The sequence below is a fragment of the Zingiber officinale genome, chromosome 9B (genome assembly GCF_018446385.1).
Source record: "Zingiber officinale cultivar Zhangliang chromosome 9B, Zo_v1.1, whole genome shotgun sequence".
In the NCBI taxonomy this organism is placed as follows: Eukaryota; Viridiplantae; Streptophyta; class Magnoliopsida; order Zingiberales; family Zingiberaceae; genus Zingiber; species Zingiber officinale.
Genome location: NC_056003.1, coordinates 115,206,693 through 115,226,895, shown reverse-complemented (window position 1 = coordinate 115,226,895; position 20,203 = coordinate 115,206,693). Strand labels below are relative to the sequence as shown.

Below are 20,203 nucleotides of genomic sequence, written 5' to 3'. Positions count from 1 at the left end.
TGAAAGCTTTAATTTAAAAGGAATGCAAATGTTGGCCGTGATGCAAACATATTAACACAATTGATAATTACATACGTAATTGATAACATATTTCTCTATAAAAGAATCTCCTATAGTCTCCACGGATCAATCCATAGATTGACACAATTGATAATTACATAGGTAATTGCTCCAATAAATCTTCAGTCAATTACAATAGATGTAAAATATCCGCATGATTTATCTATCTATATCAAGCGGGAAGTGTTATCACATTTACTCCAATTGTGGACCTCCTATCATATTTTTTTTCCAAAAAAATAATAATAAGACGAATATGACAGCACAAGTGTGATGAGATAAATTCCAAAGTAGCCAATAGAGATTTGCTTTTTTTTCACAAAAAAAAAATACCTAGACACTTGATACTCAGAGGACTAACAAATGCCAACTACAATGACTAAACATTCAATAAGGATCAACTTGGTTCTTTCCCAGATCACTTTGAAAAAAATATATATATTTGACGGTGACAAAAATGTTGAAAAACTTCAATTGCATAATTGAATAGACTTGGATGGGGCAATGGATCAAATTTGGTTTTTGGTTACACTAGCACTAGGCCAAATTGATGATTTACCTAGAGGATGTGAGATTGAGTTCATAGCAAATCCGTGCACTTAAAAGATTGCAATGGAGTAACCATGCATCATTGGTTGCACAAAATCCATTAGTTACACCATAACTAAAATTCACAACTTCGGTACTTTAGCAAAAAGATGAAACCAGACTGATTGTTGATAAGAGAAGGGTCCCCAATATATACTAGTATCAACCTTCTTCGCAAACCTAAGTTCATATAATTAGTCAATACAAGATGCAGATATATAGTGTAGACTTCTAACTCTGGCTTAGAAATGTAAGTTTGGGCCATCAGTCAAGCATAACTAGCCATTCCAACAGTTGAGCTAGACTTGTTGGTCTTTCGAGCTGCCTGATTGGTTGCTTTTGCAAAGTACATATAGTAGTATACGTTTAGAATCATAGTGAAGACCACAAAGACCGCACCTGCAATGAATACTCCTTTCCTGAGAGACTCACAGGTCCAGTTTTGTGCATAGATGACATGTCGATACTTGGTATGGTATGCATTCTTAGTAGCACCAGCAATTAGACATGACTCAGCGATCAAGAATGTTACCCTGGCAAAAAAAAAGTTCATTAGCAATAGATCCATACCCCTATTTGCTCATGTCAAAATAATAACAATAATACTAAATAAAACAATCAGGAGGAGGATCACCATGATGAGGCGAAATATATAATTGACCAAGCTCTATTTCCACCGGGTGCTAAAGGTTTGCCGAAGCACATGCATTTTGTAACCCCCATAAGCAAAGATTGACTTGATAGAAGAAACAAGAAAGAACCAACACCATAACCAGTAGCTTCATCTGAATCATAAACGCAATATGAAGCATTGAAAGTGTCCGTTACAATAGTACCCTGCCATAACAAAAACATGAATGTAAACCTACAAGTAAAACAAATGTTGCACCAATCACCGTTGATAATAGAAAATACAAACATGAAATATTTTTGTGAAGAAAAGCAACAATGTGTCAGAATGTTTTGACGAATAAGCCAGATACGAGAGGAAGCATAAGACCAACAATGTGCCTAGAGCTAGTATCAATGAATGTTTTTCTTTTGTAGGGAACACTCGAAAAAAAGTGTCTAAAATTAGCAAAGACAAGGCACTGAATTGGAAAAAAAGTAATAATAATAATAAAATACTAGGGTTTTAGAATTGGGACAAAGCAACAAAGTTCATGGCATGAAAAAAAAAAAGGATCAGCAATTCTGAGTGCTTTATGTAATTATAGGCATATATCTGTAGGTTGATTCTAAATAGAACAAAAGTTGTGTAACTATCGATTCCCCCATCTGTAACAGAGCAAATGCGAAGAGATGTAAAATCCAAGACAAAAAATTGATGGTGTGTTGGATTAGTAGAATATCTATTCTATTCCTTACAAATTCTTATGGAATAAATAGTTCATGTTTGGATAAAAAATAAACTTGGAATACCAATGCCCATGCAATTGTTGTTCTCTAATGATCCTTCTTACCTATTTCACCATTCCAAGGAATACACACATCCACTATATTTCAATTCTAGTACAACATATATTTTTGAATGACACACAGTGAGCGAGCAGCATGGATAGACAGAATGGACAAGCCAATAGGCATCAAGTTGGACAGTCAAGCATATGGGGCAAGTTGATCAAATATTGAGTGAGGTACACTGAGCAAGCAGAGTGAGATGAACATATTGAGCAAGCCAACAGGCGTCAAGTTGGACAGCTGAGCATATGAGGCAAGTTGAGCTGGTCGAGCGGAAGATATAGGCTAACAAATAAGGATGCAGATGAGTAGAATGAATCGTATAAATTGGTCTGCAGGTAATGTAGTATGTTCAAGCAACTTAAGTAACCAAAATGGATCGAGCAGATTGGGTGGAATAGACGAGATGGGCAAGTAGGACGAAAAATCATGCCAAGTAAGCTGTTTGGACAAATGGATCAAGCAAGTGAAGTAGGAGGAATAGGTTGAGTCAGACAATTAGGTTGAGCAGACTAAATGAATTGACGACTCATCTGGACCAAGTAGGTTAGATGTGTTGGTTGTGCTAGATTGTTAAACATGCCAAGCAAACCGTGCATACTGACTAGGTTAGGTAGGCACGAACTGAGGGCGCTAAATTAAAATGGGACCGGGTTCGAACTAAATCCAACGGATAGGCGCGGAGGTAATGATTATGTTGGTTCAAACCGGGATTGATTTGGAGTTGATTTGGTAAGTTATGACCGAACCAAGTTTAAGTTTAAACAGGTTCGATTTGTTAAAACGAATTAGCGTATTTTTGAGGAAACCTTCCCTTTCCTTTTTTTCTCCCTACACATCCAACAGCCCCCGCCATGTTGTACATCACTGTCATGCCTTCACAGCTTCGCCCCATGCCTCTCTTTTATTTTTCCCTTCCTCTTCTTCTTCATTTCCTTCTTTTCCTTCTCTTCTCCAATGACAATAAACCAATAATTTTTCTTCTCTATTTCCCAAGTACAAGAGCTCTATTTTCTCTTCTCCAGCCAGCAAGGAACACAACATCAGCTGCTAACCCTCTTCTAGCAACAAGAGCAGATCTCGCATCTTCATCCTCTTCTTGTGTTTTCTAGGGTTTTGTTGGCACCTTGCTCTCTTTGTGTCATTGTTGAGCTCACCCAAGTTAGTCGAGATTGCTAACGAAGAAGGTAGAGAGAGCTCTCCTCTTTTGCTTCTTCCTCCCTATCTTCTCTTCTATGTTTTTCTCAAAAATAACGGCCTTCCTTTTTTTTCTAGCGAGCAACCCTTTACAAGCAGCTCTTGTCCCCTTTGTCTAATCACAACAACAACAAGAGTAAGTTGTTCTTTTCTTCTTTCATGTTTTATTAATTGATGGAGAGTTGTAAAGTATAAACTTTATTTTATTAGGTTGCTAGTTAGGATGGTTATTTAGATTAGAATGGAGGTCTCATATTTAGGAATGCTAAATATTATGATGAAATGAGATCACAAATAATTCTTAGTTGTTGTTGTTTTACTCCTTAAATTCGAAATTTAGACTTTTGGATTGTGAAAATCGACCTACACCAATGTTTAGAATTTTCTAAAATTTCAGTTTATATTTTTTAAGTATTTTCTAATTTTTAGAGTTGGATAATTCACCCCTCTTGGTTGAAAATTCTGGCTATGCCACTAAGTTTGGATTGGCCAAGGATGCTAAATGAAAAGTGCAAACTAAGAGAACAATTTCTACTAAAGATATTTTAGTATTGTGGAAATTACTCCTTATCCATGAACTTGAATGAGTCATTTATTCCATCTAATGAACAATCTACATGAAATTATGCCTTTCCATTGCTTACCAATTTGTATTCATACTTTATTTCATTCCTTATCAATTGATGTAGTGTGAGACACCTTTTTGGCATGTTGGGATCACCCCAAGGCCAAATAAGGCAAAAATATCCAAATTGATGGATTTTCAAGCAAATTCCTATCATCATACCTTAAATTTGTGTTTACATTTTTAGTAGAATTTTATTTTTGCAATAAATCAGCCTAGTAAAATTGAAATTCAATTCCGATTCAATTTCCTTATTCCATAGGCATGATATTATATTTTTCCTTAATTATGTACTTTTGATTTTAAAACTATTTCCCCGATTCAATTATTGTAGCTGATTCTATAAATACGGGCATAACTTTTGTTTAAGAACAATTAAAGATTAATAAAATTATTTTGAGTGTTCTACTTTCAAGACTTTTCTGACTATTCTATATGAATCAATAGGTCATTCCTATTTTCCTATTTTTCTTGAGATTTTCTTTGCTATTTTGTGTGAATCAATGGGTTAATTCTTTGTTACTATACACTTCTACGCTTTCTACAATATACCACTTAGAAGAGATTAGCAAGTGACACCACGGGACGAAATTTACAACCGCAATCAAATTGCAGTACTTGGGGAGCGATTCCAACAAATGCAACAACATATGCAAGAACAATTCGCCATGCTCACGATGAAACTTAGAAATCTGAATCGGGATCCAAGTCCACTGTGGAGGAGGGCCTTTGGGAAGGACAACTTCAACGACTTAAACAGATACCAACACTACCAATTGACCATAAGTGTGATGACAATCGATAGTGGGACGCTGGGATTCACATTGACATCCTTGAATTCCATGGCAACCTACAACCTGAGGAGTTACTAAATTAAATTGGTAATGTAGATGATATACTAGATTTCAAAGAGGTTCAGAAGATCGTAGGGTTCAGTTAGTGGCGGCTCCGTTCAAGGGGCATGCTAGTGCATGGTGGCAATAGAATAAACTTCAGTGTTCGAGGATGGGCAAGGCCAAAATTACTTGTTCAGTCAAACTACAAAAACATATGCGAGTGGCATTTCTTTATCACAATTATATTCGTCTATTGTACCAAAAGTTACAAGATTTGTGTAGGTTCAATGATTGTAGATGAATATAATTCTAAGTTTTATCACTTGCTAAAAACAAACTGTCAAATTTTGAAGATCAAATGGTTATTTGATACATCAGGGGTTTGTGACAAAATATTCCCTGACTCTCTTGACATATTCGACCCCATCTCCATTTCTTAGGCAAACCAAAAGGCATTACAAATAGAGAGGAGATCTAATTGGCATACAAGTTTAGAGTATCCCGGCCATGAGAGGGCAGTAGATCAACCATCAATAATCGTAGTGGCACAGGAAACATTCAACTCCAATTAACCCACCAATTATGAACCTGTGAGGTGTTATACCTGTGGTGAATCAGGACACTGGCTACAAGATTACAAGAAGGTTGGCAAGAGGCCTTCATTGATGATGGGCACACATGAAGAAACTATGGGCACGGATGAGAATATCATGATGAGAATGAAAAAGATAATGACAACGTAGGGAAAGAGGAGTATGCAGTGACAACGTAGGTCCATTATTGATGGCGCAATGATCTTATCTTGCACCAAAGAGGACGGATAACAAATGGCTGCAAACCAACATCTTTCAACCAACATGCACAGTTAATGGGAAGGTATGTAAATTCGTGATTGATTCAGAAAGTTATGAAAATGTGGTGTCTGAAGAATTAATACAAAATTGGTCATCAAAACTGAGAAGCACCCCAAACCTTACAAACTTGCTTAGTTGCAAAAGGGCAATGACGTTAAGTTTTAGAGATGAGCTTTGATTTCATTTTCTATTGGAACCAATTATAAAGATCAAATTTGGTATGGTGTGGTAACCTTGAATGCATGACACTTACTTTTGGGGAGACCATGACAATATAACAGAAAGTTCATCGTGATGATCAAAATAATACTTACAATGTCATATTTCAATAAAAAAAAGATTGTGTTGCTACCCACAAAAGAGCCTACTAATTGTAAACGAAGGATTAATCTACTATCTCTGTTGAAGTTCAAAGAACAGATGGAAGAATTTGGCATGGTCTTCATTTTGTTTAGTAAAGAAATGAGTCCTGAAATTAAATAACTATTCTAGAAGTTGTCAAGCCATTGGTAGAGGAATTTGTAGATGTTTTTCTTGCCAACTTGCTGAAGGAGTAATCACCTTTGCAAAATATCCAACATTAGATTAATGCACTTCCACTACCCAACAAAACTCGTATTCATGGGAAGGCTGAGGATTTCGTCACTGGATGCAATTGGACATTCGAGAGCAAATTCTTTCCACCCTAGGGGAATGATGCGGTGCAAGACACCTTTTTGGTACGTTGAGATTACCCCAAGGTTGGATAAGGTAAAAATATCCAAATTAGTGGATTTTCGAGCAAATTCCTGCCATCATACCTTAAATTTGTGTTTTCCCTTTTTTAATAGAATTTTATTTTGTAATGAACCAGCCTAGGAAAATCAAAATTCAATTCCGATTCAATTTCCTTGTTTCTTAGACATGATATTATATTTTTCCTTAGGAAACGATCCAAATGGGCATGTCGAAGGGAAAAAATGAGAAAAATGAGAGGGTGCATGGGGTTATAGGGGTGAAACAAGAAATGAAGAAGAGAAAACTATATTGAATTTTACGATAACATATAACCTTATACAAACTAGTATGTTTTTTAGAAAAGAAAAGAACACTTCATCACATTCAAAAGTGGGAATAAAAAATCACAAATTGACTTTCTTATGATTAGAAAGAGAGAGAATTTTTTTTTTAAAAGATTACAAGATCATCCATAGAGAAAGTTTAACTACATAAGTTAGTAGTGTTGGATATATCCTCAATCATAATATCAATAAAAGAAAAATATACACGACTCCTGAATTAAGTGATAGAAGTTAAAGAATGTGAAGCAAAACATATTTAAGAATACAGTAAGAGTACAAGTATTAGATAAAATATACGGTGACTCTAATATGACATGGGATAAGATGATATTGAAGTTGAAAATAGTAGCGATGAGTCAAAAGGGTATGCACCACCAAGAAGGAATCTTGGTGGTGGAATAAGAAAGTAAACAGAAACTGAAGGAAAAAACGAATAACCTATAAGGAATTATATATTTATAAGACTAGGAAAATTTAAAAAAATATACAATAGTACAAAAAAATAAGGCTAAGAAAAACAGTAAATGAAGCAAAGAATGAAACTTTTGAACAGTTATATCGAAAATTAGATACAAAAGAAGAGGAAAGAGACATTTATAGAATAACTAAAGTGAGAGAGCGGAAGACAGAAGATCTTATCCAAACAAAATGTATTAAAAATGAATGCAATAAAAAAAAGGGTACTAGTATATGATGGAGAAATAAAAGAGCGGTAGAAGAGGTATTTTTATCAACTTTTTAATGAAGATTTAGGTGATCATCTTAACTTAGCTAATTTAAGTAGGTCAAATGAGTATAGAAATTTTAATTTTTATCGTAGAATTCAAATTTTAGAAATAGAACAAGCTTTAAATAAGATACAAAATGAAAAAACCATTAGACCAAATGATATTCCGATGGAGATATAGAAGTGCATAGAGAAATAAGGTATTGAACGACTTCCAAAATTATTGAACATGATATTGAAAATGAAAAATTACGTGATAGGGTAAGTACTCTAATTTTCTTATATAAGAACAAGGGAGACGTACAAAACTATGCAAATTATAGGGATACTAGACTAATGAGTCATACCATGAAACTTTGGAAAAGCGTAATATAGATAAGGTTAAGGGAGAAGACCACGATGACCGAAAATCAACTTGGGTTCATACAAGGTCGACAATATAAGCTATATATCTTCTCAAGTAACTAATTGAAAAGTATCAAGAACAAAAACAAGATCTATACAATTGACAGAAAAAGTTTATGATAGAGTTTAAGAGAAATTATGTAAAGAATTCTAAAAAAGAGAGGTATTAGCGTAATATATATTGAACTAATTAAGGATATATATGAGGATGTAACAACCAGAGAGAAGACTTCAGATGGATTAAGTGAAGCATTTCCAATAAAAATAGGGTTACATGAAGGATCATCTTTAAATCCCTATCTTTTTACACTAATCATGGACGAACTCTGAACACATTTAAAACACAGTGTCATGGTGCATATTATTTGCAAATGATATTGTTTTGGCAGATAAGACACGTGAAGGAGTAAATCCTAGACTAGAATCTTGGCAGGAAATACTAGAAGTGAAAGTTTTTAGACTTAGTCGAATAAAAACAGAATATATGAAATTTAAGTTTAGCAATATTAAATGTAATGAGACAATTGTTAAGATAGGAGATGACGAGTTATCTGAAACGGAGAGATTTAAGTATTTAGGATCATTTTTGCAAAACAATAGAGGGATTGAGAGAGACGTCTTACATAAAATACTAGCAGGATGGTTGAAATAGAGTATTTTATATGATTGTAAAGTATCTCTAAAACTTAAAGGGAAGTTCTACAAAACGACAGTTAGACCTGCTATATTATATGACACTGAATGTTGAGCTATGACTCGAGCACATTAGCAGAAGATGAGAGTTGTATAGATGAGGATGTTAAAGTGTATGTGTGAACATATGAGAATGGGCAGAATAAAAAATGAGAGCATTAAAGAGAAAGTCAGAATTGTATCTATTGAGGAAAAACTCTAAGAGACACGTTTAAGATGGTACGATCATGTACTTAAACGACCAATAAATACTCCGGTTAGGTAATGTGAAGTTATGACAAATACGCACATTAAACGAGGAAGACTAAAAAAGACTTGGCTATCAACAATAAAACTAGATAAAATTTATTTAAGTATAGATCCCGACATAGTAGGAGATAGAGCCCAATGACGTAAAAGGATCCATACAGCCAACCCCACCTAGTAGGATAAGACTTGGTTGTTGTTGTTGTCGTCATCGTCGTCGTCTCTCTTTTGGTCAGGAAAAGATAGGAAAGATTTCCTACTACATTCTTTTTCTTCTAGGAAACATAAACTAGGAAAATCTTTCTATATCATTTCCTATCAATTTTTTTCCATGTTCATTTCTTTTCTTAAAGAAAAAATAAATAAATATTGAATACTTAAATTGATATAAGTGCTTAGCTCTAAGCTATCATTTTTTGAATTGATATATAATGAATTAACCAATCATAATCAAATTCAAGATAATTATCCTTAATTATATTATGTATGGATAGTATTATAATAAATTGATCAATTTGAGATTTAAATAATAAATAAATAAATTCAAAACTTGAATTATGAAGAGAAAAATTGAGAACTTTGAGGTATTAAGTTAAATAGAATTTGTTGAGCATACTTGAAATCAAATAGGTCTCAATTATAAATATATTAACCTATAGGATATAAAAGTAAAAGGAACAATAATAATATATATCAAGGTAGTTGTAGTCATGTAACTAACTAGGAAACTGCCCAAATAATTTTACACATAACTCTATTCTTCATAGGGAAGTTGCTTCGAATTGCTCATTCGCTGGCCATATCTTCCTCTATCATCTTCTTGATTTTGTCAATGGCTCTTGGCCGATTCTTCTCCATGATGAGCAACAACTAGTTCTGTGCATGCGACCTCCGCATTGAGAAGTCTCACCTTTCCATCACGCCTCTCCCTTTCAATATACCTCACTCCTTTTGTACATCCTAGATTGTTCAGAGTTCAAGTTTCGGATTGTACCTACCTCACTACTTTAGTTTGGGAGGGTCATAATTAAACCACTAAATTTTTTACACTATGAAAGGGTATCCTTCTTATTGTTTACGTGGATGATCCCATCACTATTGAAGACTAAAAGGACCTTCACTAGCAATTTTAAATCACAAACCTTGGCAACCTATAGTGCTTTCTTGATATAGAAGTTGTTGGATTAGGGGAGAGACCTAATTGGACAAGGAGACTCATTATCTGATATAGGAATTTCAAGAGACTAATTGTGATTACTTAACTCTTTGAAGTTTTGCTCAAAAAATGTCTCATATATCATGAACATGGCCTCCCAGGGATAGGAGGTTCAAATCAGGATATTGGTGTCGATATTGTTCTTTTCAGAAGCAATTATATATTTTAGAAGAGCAAATAAATATATATATCTATATATATATGGGTCATGTCAAGTTCAAAGGAAAAGTGCAAAGTTAGTTTGCTATATTTGATCTCATCAGAGTCAAATAATTAGTGACTATGCTAGAAATTTTCCAAGTGAGCCAATTAAATTATAGTATAAAAAACAAATTGCAATGCACAATGCTACTAATACTATCTTTCATGATAAGACAAAAAAGATTGAGATTTATTGTTACTTTATCCGAGATAAGGTGTCATCCAAGCAGATCCACACCCCTTTGGTTGGTTCAAATTATTAGCCAGCAGCTTTGCTCATTGACTCTTTGCAAATATGAGAATTGTGTATATATGTAATATTTCCTAAACTAATTTAGACAAAAGTGTTGAGAACTAAATTATCAATAATATAGGATTCAATTGTAAATATACCAACTTGAGGGACATAAATATAAAGAATAATATATAAACAGCTAAATGGGACTACCTTAGGAGATACCCTATTGAGGGATGTAAACGTAAATGAATAATATACATACAGGTAGATGGGACTACCTACGGAGATACCGTAACAATTTTCCTCATTATTACATTCTTTGGAACTAAAAAAGAATTATGTGAATTACAATTTCAATAATAAGAAAAAAATTGAGGAAACATTTCAAAATAGATGAATATGAAATTAATGTCTTAGATATATTATTCAAAAAGAATTAGATATTTACAAAAACATTTTAACTAATACATATCGGATAGAAGTGCGTGGTTGGAAAGGGAGATGAGCTAACAACAGTATATTTGTGAGCATTGTGCACCTGTCATGCTAACACAAGAAATTATATTGTATACAACTGTCCTGTTGTACTTTATGGATTTGAGTTGCAATCGCACATACAAAAAATAATGTAAGATAAATGGAAACACTAAAATGGATGTGTGAGATTGCTAAAAAGATAAATAAAAAAAATATCACCTAGAGAACTAGCATAGCTCTAATAAATGATCAAATGATATGAATAGGTCATGATGCTATGAGCATGTTCTAATGTACAAGGTAGATTATATTATGTGAGTTAAACCAGTTAGTGTTAAAGGTGTAAAACATTGATGCATATTAAAGAAAACTCTAGTTTTACTTGATTGGTATACTATTAATAACACCACCTAACATAAAGTTCAATATAGGTATGGCAATATAGTCAATGATGACTCACATCAACCCAATAAAAACAGTGTTGCTCACCCTATAACAAAAATGCAATGGGGTGGAAATGCATACCAATCACAAAGAAGTATATGAAATCAATTTAATAGAGACAACATAGATAACATAAATGTACTAAGTTAATGTTGTTGGTTCCTCCCTTGTGATTAGTGTTAATAGTGTGTTTTAATGTTTGTTTAATGGTTTGTATTTGATAAGTCCACTTGAGTAATGCAGGATTGCATGTGTTAAGCTTTAATAGGCTAATTGGATCGAGTGTGAAGCTGCATAAAGCTTTGACGTCGAAGAGATGCCTTCAAGCTTGAATGTGGATCAGAAGACTCGATAACAAGTATTGTATTTTTGGTTTATTCCAAATAACTTTTATATTGAATGTATTATTGTATCAAGGTAGAATTTTAGTTACCAAGAGAGCAATTAAAGAAGTCATATCACACTTATCGTTGATTTTGAGTCAGATATTGAGGTTTAATCCTAAGTATTGGCATTGACTTTGAGCTAGGTCTCGACATTTAATCCTAAGCATCAAAGACTATCTAAGGTCGACGTAGAGAGACCTAGATGGATGCCTTATGCTTGATTGAAAGCAATGTTAAGGTGTAAAGTGACAGAGAAATTTAGAAGCTTCAACAATGTCTAAAAGGTTATATAAGAGTTTAGTGTTAGCCCTCGAGTTTTGAAGGATCAACCAAAACTAACTTGGAAACCTACCTTCTCCAAAGGCAGGTCGATGAACACCTAAGTTTGGTCAATCAATTTTCTATTTTAGAAAGTTGTGTTGAGCAATGTTAAATTTTTGGTAGACCAACAATCCTAGAGTGACCTTAGTTTTGGAATGATAGAAATTCCAACAGTTACATTATAATGTTTGGTCAATAATTTTGGTTAAAAAGGCTGCTCAAGTGACGATTTGAGCCATAGTTTAAATGACTCTTTGGAAGGATTTTGTTATAAAACTTAATGCATTTACAATCCATTCTTGTCCTTGAGCAAATATTCTCCAATTTACTACTCATCCAATGCTCCATTTCATTTTCTAGAGTGAGATTAGGGTTTTTCTCTCTTGAACATAAATCATTTAGTACAAGGTAACCTCTAGATTGGATCTCGAGGTACTTTTGTATTTAAGTTTTTAAGAGCAGTCTTGCTATACCCTTTTCAGTGGATTTATTTATGGGAGAGATCACGGTTTGAAATCTTGTTCCAAGTAAGGATATTGATTTTGACCGAAATGAGGCAATTTCGTGCCATACTGAAGTGTGTCGAGATGCAGCATCAAAGGCATCATAGAGGAGAAGGAAGGCAGAAGGGAGAAGGAGAGGAAAAAACAAGGAAGGAGATTACCTTCTTCACTCATAGTAGGAGAAGATTTGCCCATGTCGAGATACGAAGGACGAGATTCAGGAGACGAAGTAGGAGGAGAAGCTAACAGTACGAGAAGCTTTGCTCGTGCCAAGATGCAAAGGAGGAGATTTGGGACATGAAGGAGAAGGAGAAGGAGAAGCTTGCAGTAGAAGAAGCTTTGCCTGTGTTAGTATGCAAAAAGGCATAAGAGGAGAAGCTTTGCAAACGTCATACCATACACGTGACCTTATTGATGTCGCAAGTGTGGAACCCTTGCACGATCGTCGCCAACATTGCAAGACACACACAATTTCACAGGAGCAATATTTGTTTGTCGCCATAACATTTGCTCACAATGTCACAATATTGCAAATGTTCCAAGTGCAAATCAGTGAACTGGATGATATACTAATCAGCTCAACTTGACATTTTCAGTCATGGATGAGCTGTGACATGGGTCATGGGCAGAGTCTTTGAAACAAGTTAAAATAACTGTTAACATTGTTTCTTTTATTTTTCTCCATTGCATTTAGATAGTGTGATTGATCACACATGCACATTCCCCATCTAACAATTGGTTTGAGCTTGTGTTTAGCGATTAATTGTTCACCATTTATGTACCCCACCCTTGCCCACCCAAAGGAATAAAAAAAATTGGACCTAACCGAATGTTATGGCATCCCAAAATTAACCCCAAATCAAAATCAAAGATTTATTAAGAGAGTTAATATCGTGATCCTATTAAAAGATTTACTAATGCTTTAAGGAGCCCTCTATCATTAAACTTCAATATTTCAAAATCACTACGAAGTTAATAAGTTTGCTTAATATCGCACTAGGTTGTAACAAATAAAATTAGAATTGACCTAAACCTAGGATGAATGAACTAATCTAGTAGAAAAGAATTACTAGTGATGGCGGACAACATAAAGCCTCACAAGGACCAATTATGTATGGGGCTATTGCTTTGTCTTTTGGATGGACGTTAATTTTTAAAAAGGAATTATTGTGACCTCTCGATTCAATCTCACATTTCAAATCATTGCCATGAGGGAATTTATAAGACATTGGTGAGTATACTACCATCAATTTGGCTTTATGCATTCCCAGTCAAACTAATCGAGCTCATCAACATAGCTTCAGATGCTTGTCTATGCCACCATTTAAACTGATCAAGATAAAGTAATAATTTTATCATTGTGCTTGAATCATGACAAACTTACTTATAGTGACAGGTAAAGAATAAGATGGTATTTGGTTTATGTGATTTAGTCAATCCAATTCTCCTTTGATTCCTGTAACAATCATATATTTAATATATTTGGTCTCACTTTGGAGTAGCTTTCTAGAAGGATAGATAATATAAAATTAACATTGCAGCATTTCTGAATGGTTACATTAAATCACCATGGTAAATCACACCAATGTGAGTGATACATATAAAATTCTCATCGTAAATGAATCTCACTCATGTTGTCATTGTTAAAAGGAGAGTATTTCCCAACCCCATGGAGTGATTTTATCTAAATACTGGGAGAAAAAAATAATTTATCTATTACAATTGCAGAAGGGGACCCTTGGCGCAACAGTAAAGTTGTTGTCATGTGACCAAAAGGTCATGGGTTCGAATCCTGGAAACAGCCTCTTGCAAAAAGCAGGATAAGGCTGCGTACAATGGATCCTTCCCCGGAACCCCGCATGGCGGGAGCTTCGTGCACCGGGCTGCCCTTTTTTTTTTTTTTATCTATTATAATTGCAAAGAAAGTCAAGACACGCTTGATTGAATTAGCATGGTGGCTCATTCACCTTAGTGATTTTTACCTGTGTCAAACACCATCTAGGTGTTGGTCATGAGAAATGTAAAAGTAGCCACTAATTACAGACAAAGGAAATCAGCAAACCAGTTCCAAGGAAAACCTGCGCGATGGGCACTAGACCATGTCTCCTACCCATCTGTTTCTCTTTACCTACTTTTTTTTTTTCTTTTAGAATGGAAGACTTCATTCGCAAGCCAATAATAGAATCAACAGGATGTTTCAATAACAAAAACGATCATTGTAAATCTGAACCCTAATCATCTACTAACACCACTCAACCCTTAACTAGTTCTCTAAAAATCGAGATCCAGCGATGATCATCCCTGATTCCCCCGGAAAACTAACAACACGGAAGTTAACAACGGGAAAAGCCAGATCAACATACAGAACAATTCCATTGTGATCCAGATCAGGATTCATAGAAGCGCGGCGCCAGTGGCGGCATTTAAGTGCTAAAAGAAATAGAAGGCACAGTACGCTTACGGTGCTCCTGCGGCGTTCGGCGGCGATGGCGAAGCCAAAGGCGGTGAGACTGAGGGCCACTACCAGTACGTGCACCAGCATCGACCCCTTCCCTTCCATTTTCCCCTCTCTCTCTCTCTCTCTATCTCTCTCTCTCGCTCGCCCCACGGGGTTATCTCGGCTGGTAAAGGCGTGGAAGTTTGCCACTGAGAACATGGGTTCGAGTCCGCAGGGTAACGGGGATTTATTCTCTATCCCTGTGTAAAAAAGTCTCGGCCCACTGCGTACTTGCCACCGAGTTACCGTGATTTATCTCCCTCGTGATGACCCTGAGCAGAGTACGACGGGGGTCCTGAGGGCGAGGGTTTCACCTTTTGTCACCTTTTGCCACTCTATCTCTCGCTCGCTCGCTCGCTCGCTCGCTCTCGCAGTGTGTGTGTATTGAGGCACTTTTCAGTGAAGAGCGATCAGTGTGAAGTGGTAAGCAAATGTGGGCGATCACATGGGAATAGAGTGAGCGAGGGAATAAAGACGGAGGCGATAAGTTCGCATCTAACACAAACTCAAAACACCACAGTCCGCCTAAACTAATCAAACACGTGTATTTCTTTAGTGGGACCTACGTTCATCTCTCATGGTCATTGTCAATGCTTGCAGCGCGCCCACAGGTACGGAGTACACAATCAAGGAATCAATATTTTACAGTTGAGGCCATGTAGTTTATAATAATTTATAATTTGTATAAAAATAATACAGATATAGTGGGCACGGAGGTTGTTAGAGTATTTACGAATAAGAGTGATCAAATGTTCGGTTAAATTGAATTAATTTATAAACTAATTGAATTAAAATTTAATTAGTTAATTTAAATTTTTAATTTTTTAAAAAAATATCAATTATATCGATTTAATCAGTTCGATTTTAATTTTAAAAATGAAATTTAGTTAAATCAAATAAATTGATTTTTTTTCCATCAAACCGAATAAAAGAAATCTCTTACACGACTTCTCTCCTCATGAGTCTCCTCTTCTTTTCCGTAAATCGGTCCACGACTTCTCCTCAATCTTGACACTCGTCAATCGCTGCTCTGGACTTCACTCACTGTCATTTCTCCATTTCCCTATTTAGGGCTTGCCACACAGTGCCAGAGGAGGGTAGATCGGGAGGGAAGACCCTCCGTGATCGAAGAGGAAGTCGAGCTATCTGCTTACTAGAGCCCTAGTTGGCTTCTTAGCCTCATCTTCGGTGTCGGGAAGCTCATCTCTTTCATTTTCCAGTCTGACAGCAACTCCATTTAGTCTTCTGCTTCCTAAACTCCTCTTCGGATTACCTCTCCGACCAAGACTACAGCCCCAAGACCATAGCCCTTGATATGGTGAGTTGTTTCTTGCTTGTTTTAGTGGGGATTCTAAAATTCGGTGAGTTGTTTCTTACTAATTTCAGTGGGAATTCTGAAATTAGTGAAATTTCTTGCTTGATTCCCAATGATGTCGATTGTGTGGTTGCTAGGTTTGGGTTCAGACAGCACCACACATGAAATTCTACCCAACGCCTTTGTCCTCGTGGCTTCAAACACCCGACATCGGGAGGAGAAATGGAGAATTATATAAAAGCTCGAATTATTTATTTTTCGACTAATTAACTGATATTTTATCGGTTAAATTTAATCAGTTTTCATTAAAAAAAATTGTTGGTTCGGTTTGTTAAAAAAATTTGATTTGTTTGGTTTCGATTAATTCGGTTCGGTTTGATTTTAATCGAATACTCACCCAGGTCCATAGGAGCTCCTATCGTATTGCTATGACGACGAGGAAACTTTTTTTATTAAAATAATTTTTTAATTTTAATTTTAAAAAATTAAAAATAATAAAATAATTTTAAAAAGTCATTGTTCAATGGCTCTAATTTTTAGTTATTATTCCAAGGATAGTTTTTATTTTTTTATTTAAAAAATTATCTATAAGTACAACTTCAATATTTCATCCATCATATTATTTTCTCCCCTCTACTTTTTTTTTTTTTTTTTTTTTTTTTTCATTTCATTCATCTCCCATCCTTTCAACCACGCAAATATCTTCATGTATTCCAAATGTTTAAAAATTAAGATCAATCTATGATCCATAAATTCTGGAAAAATAAATTGATCGAAATACAGAGGATATAAATGAACAAATAATACTTCGACTATATGAACAACGACTAATGGTATATCAAAGAGTTAAAAAAAATTTTGACAGAATACAGAGGAGACGATATTTGAATCGGGATCATGAAGTTGGATGCGCTCATCTTTTCAATGATTACTTCTCTGATGAGCCGATATATCTCGATGTTATATTCCAACATCGATTTCAAATGCAAAGAGGGTTATTCTTTCACATAATCGATGTCTTGAAAATTATTTTTAATAGAAGGCCAATGCGGTGGAAAAAAAATGTTTGTCACCACTTCAGAAATGCACAGCGATTATCTGCCAATTGGTGTACAGAGTCCATGCTGATCATTATCATGAGTGCCTATGGATTGTTGAAAAAACTATTATCTAATGCTTGTTTAACTTCTGTCGATTTGTAATTGAAATGTGTGGGGTTCAATATTTAAGAAAACCCTATGTATGTTGTTGACATCCAATACTTGCTTGAAATACATGAGCAGAGACACTGCTTCCTTGACATATTGGGTAGTCTTAATTGTATGCATTGACAATGGAAAATTTACCTCATCACTTAGAAAGGTCAATTTACTCGGGAAGATCATGACTTCTCAACAATTGTGCTTGAAGCAGTCACATCTATAGACTTATGGATCTCACACATCTTTATTTAGGGTTGCAGGGTCGTGTAATGATATCAATATGCTTAGCCAATCAAATTTATTCAACAATGTCTTATAAGGAAATACACCAGAGGTTAATTTTACAGTTAACAATGCACAATATATAAAAAATACTATTTAACTGATGGTATGTATATATCTATCCAAAATAGACTATTTTTGTCAAGAGTTTTACAAGCCCCAGGATCACAAGAGAAAGATGTTTAAGGAATGATAGGAGGCCGCAAGAAAGGATGTCGAGCGAGCATTTCGAGTGCTCCAATCTCAACAGACAATGATCAAAGGTCCAAGACGATTTTGGTATAAGAATAACTTGAAGAACATCATGTATATATGTATTATTTTGTACAATATGTTTATTAAGAATGAGGGCATGCAATAATCAATTGGTTAAATGATATGATAAAGGAGAGCATCCGTCACAAATATTTCAAGGCTAGCTCCACCCAAGAATTTTAAGAATATCTCTGAAGAAATTGCAAGCTACGTGATAGTTAACTACATCATCAACTTCGAGCCAACTTGGTTCAGCATATTTGGATACGCTACAGTTACAATCAATGAAAAAGTAATTTATTAATTACGATATATTTAATATTATATTTTATGGATAATGTGTAAGAAAGTGTGGGACTAGAGTTATCGAAAGATTTTTTTTATATAGTAGAGTGAGTGGATTTTATAATTTTGACATGATGTTGATGTGATATTATGAGAAAGAGCTCCTACTATTAAAGATGCCCTAGTTATTGATAATACAGTCAAAGTGTTCTTCGTTATTAATGAAAAACGCCCTTTATAACTTGCATTTCATTATCAAAGCATTCCCTATCTAAAACTAAAATATTTATTTTATTGATGGTAATTACTACTCGACTTACATGTTTATTAATTGCTATGCATCATTTTAACAACAAAACAAAAAAAAATACCGGATAATTTAACAATGAATAAAATAATAAAGGTATTTTAAAATTATTCTATGGGCACTATGAAAACCATCTCTATTTTTTTGATAATTTAACAGGCGAATATACATTTACCCCCATTACATATATGGTTTTAGAAATATCCACTATAAAAAAGATCTACTGTTAACGACGAAATATTCTCTTGATATTTAGTTGGTAATTGAATCTAACGACAGACGATTGAAATATTGGGTCGTAGATGAATATTATCGACAGAATACAAATTTTATCGATAATTTTTTGCGAAAGGTATATTTCTGTAGAAGATTTTACTGACGGAATTTAAATTTCGTAGTTAAAATCATTATGGATAATACCGACAGCATCCATGATTCTGTCAATGATCACCAATAGAAATTTATTTTCCATCGACAATCTTCGACGGAATCAAGGATTTCATCGGAAATGTATTGCAATTCTATATTGATATTTGCCGACAGAATTTGAATCTCCATCGGTAAATAATAAAGAAATTGTAAGAAAATTTTTATATTCAGAATGTATCTTATTTACAATTTCCATTTCAATATAAACCATCACAGATGATGGTGATACAAACACAATCCATACATACTAATCACAATAATACAAACTAATCACAACCATACAAACTAATCACAATCCATATAAACAAATACAATTCATACAATACATACCACTAATCACAATCCACACAATCCATACTAATCACGATTACAATCATACAAACTAATCGTAATCATACACAAACAAACTAAATTAAAATCCATATGATGATCCATAATATGATACAAATTATCCAAATATCTAGAATAAAGTATCTAAATCCATACATAGAAATCCACTTCAAATAATACATTCAAATACAATCATATGAGGTAGTAATATAAAATCCTACAAAAAGTCAAATATGATAAATTGTAATCAGAATGATGCAATAAAAAATATATAATATATATAATTTAAAAATTATATAATATGTATAACTAATTCCACATGTAATAAAAAAAAAAGATACTTGGATCATATAGTGATGATAATGAATATATCAACAGAGATTCCTAAGAAAATGTAATATAATGTTTAGAAATGAACAAGTAGAAAATATCAAAACAGAATAAATTTATTTTATATAATTTATGTATGATATTTAAAAAAAACTAAGTTGTAGTTGAACAAATCAGAGAATAGGATAATCAACAAGGTTTGATGGGTCTTGAGTCTCCAGTGACTCAAAATCATACAATGTCAGGGGTCCAATTAGCAATGACTGCTTAAATCTAGGCCAAGGCAGCATCATGACTCTTGTCCCTTTTGACCATCCTCCACTCCCAATCCTCCATCCTCTGCTCCTGATCAATCATCCTTTGATCCATTGAGGCCAGTTGAGTGCGCAATTCTTAATTTTCGTGTCTAATGACTGCACCTCAGAAGAAGAA

At 34.3% G+C, this 20,203-nt stretch overlaps 1 protein-coding gene and 1 long non-coding RNA gene across 2 annotated transcripts; one reads left to right on the top strand and one right to left on the bottom strand.

Moving 5' to 3' along the window:
- Positions 1–639: 639 nt before the first annotated feature.
- Positions 640–15,489, bottom strand: LOC122025493. Its single transcript, XM_042584304.1, has 3 exons — positions 15,001–15,489; positions 1,283–1,485; positions 640–1,181 (listed from the first exon to the last, which is right to left on the bottom strand). Exons 1-3 carry the CDS (start codon positions 15,193–15,195, stop codon positions 917–919), a joined length of 663 nt encoding a protein of 220 aa, XP_042440238.1. The 5' UTR covers positions 15,196–15,489; the 3' UTR covers positions 640–916.
- A 502-nt stretch (positions 15,490–15,991) lies between these two features.
- LOC122025068 lies at positions 15,992–16,617 on the top strand. The gene is made up of 2 exons (XR_006123594.1): positions 15,992–16,354; positions 16,489–16,617. It is a non-coding gene; the product is annotated as an uncharacterized LOC122025068 (long non-coding RNA).
- The last annotated feature ends 3,586 nt before the right edge of the window (positions 16,618–20,203 follow it).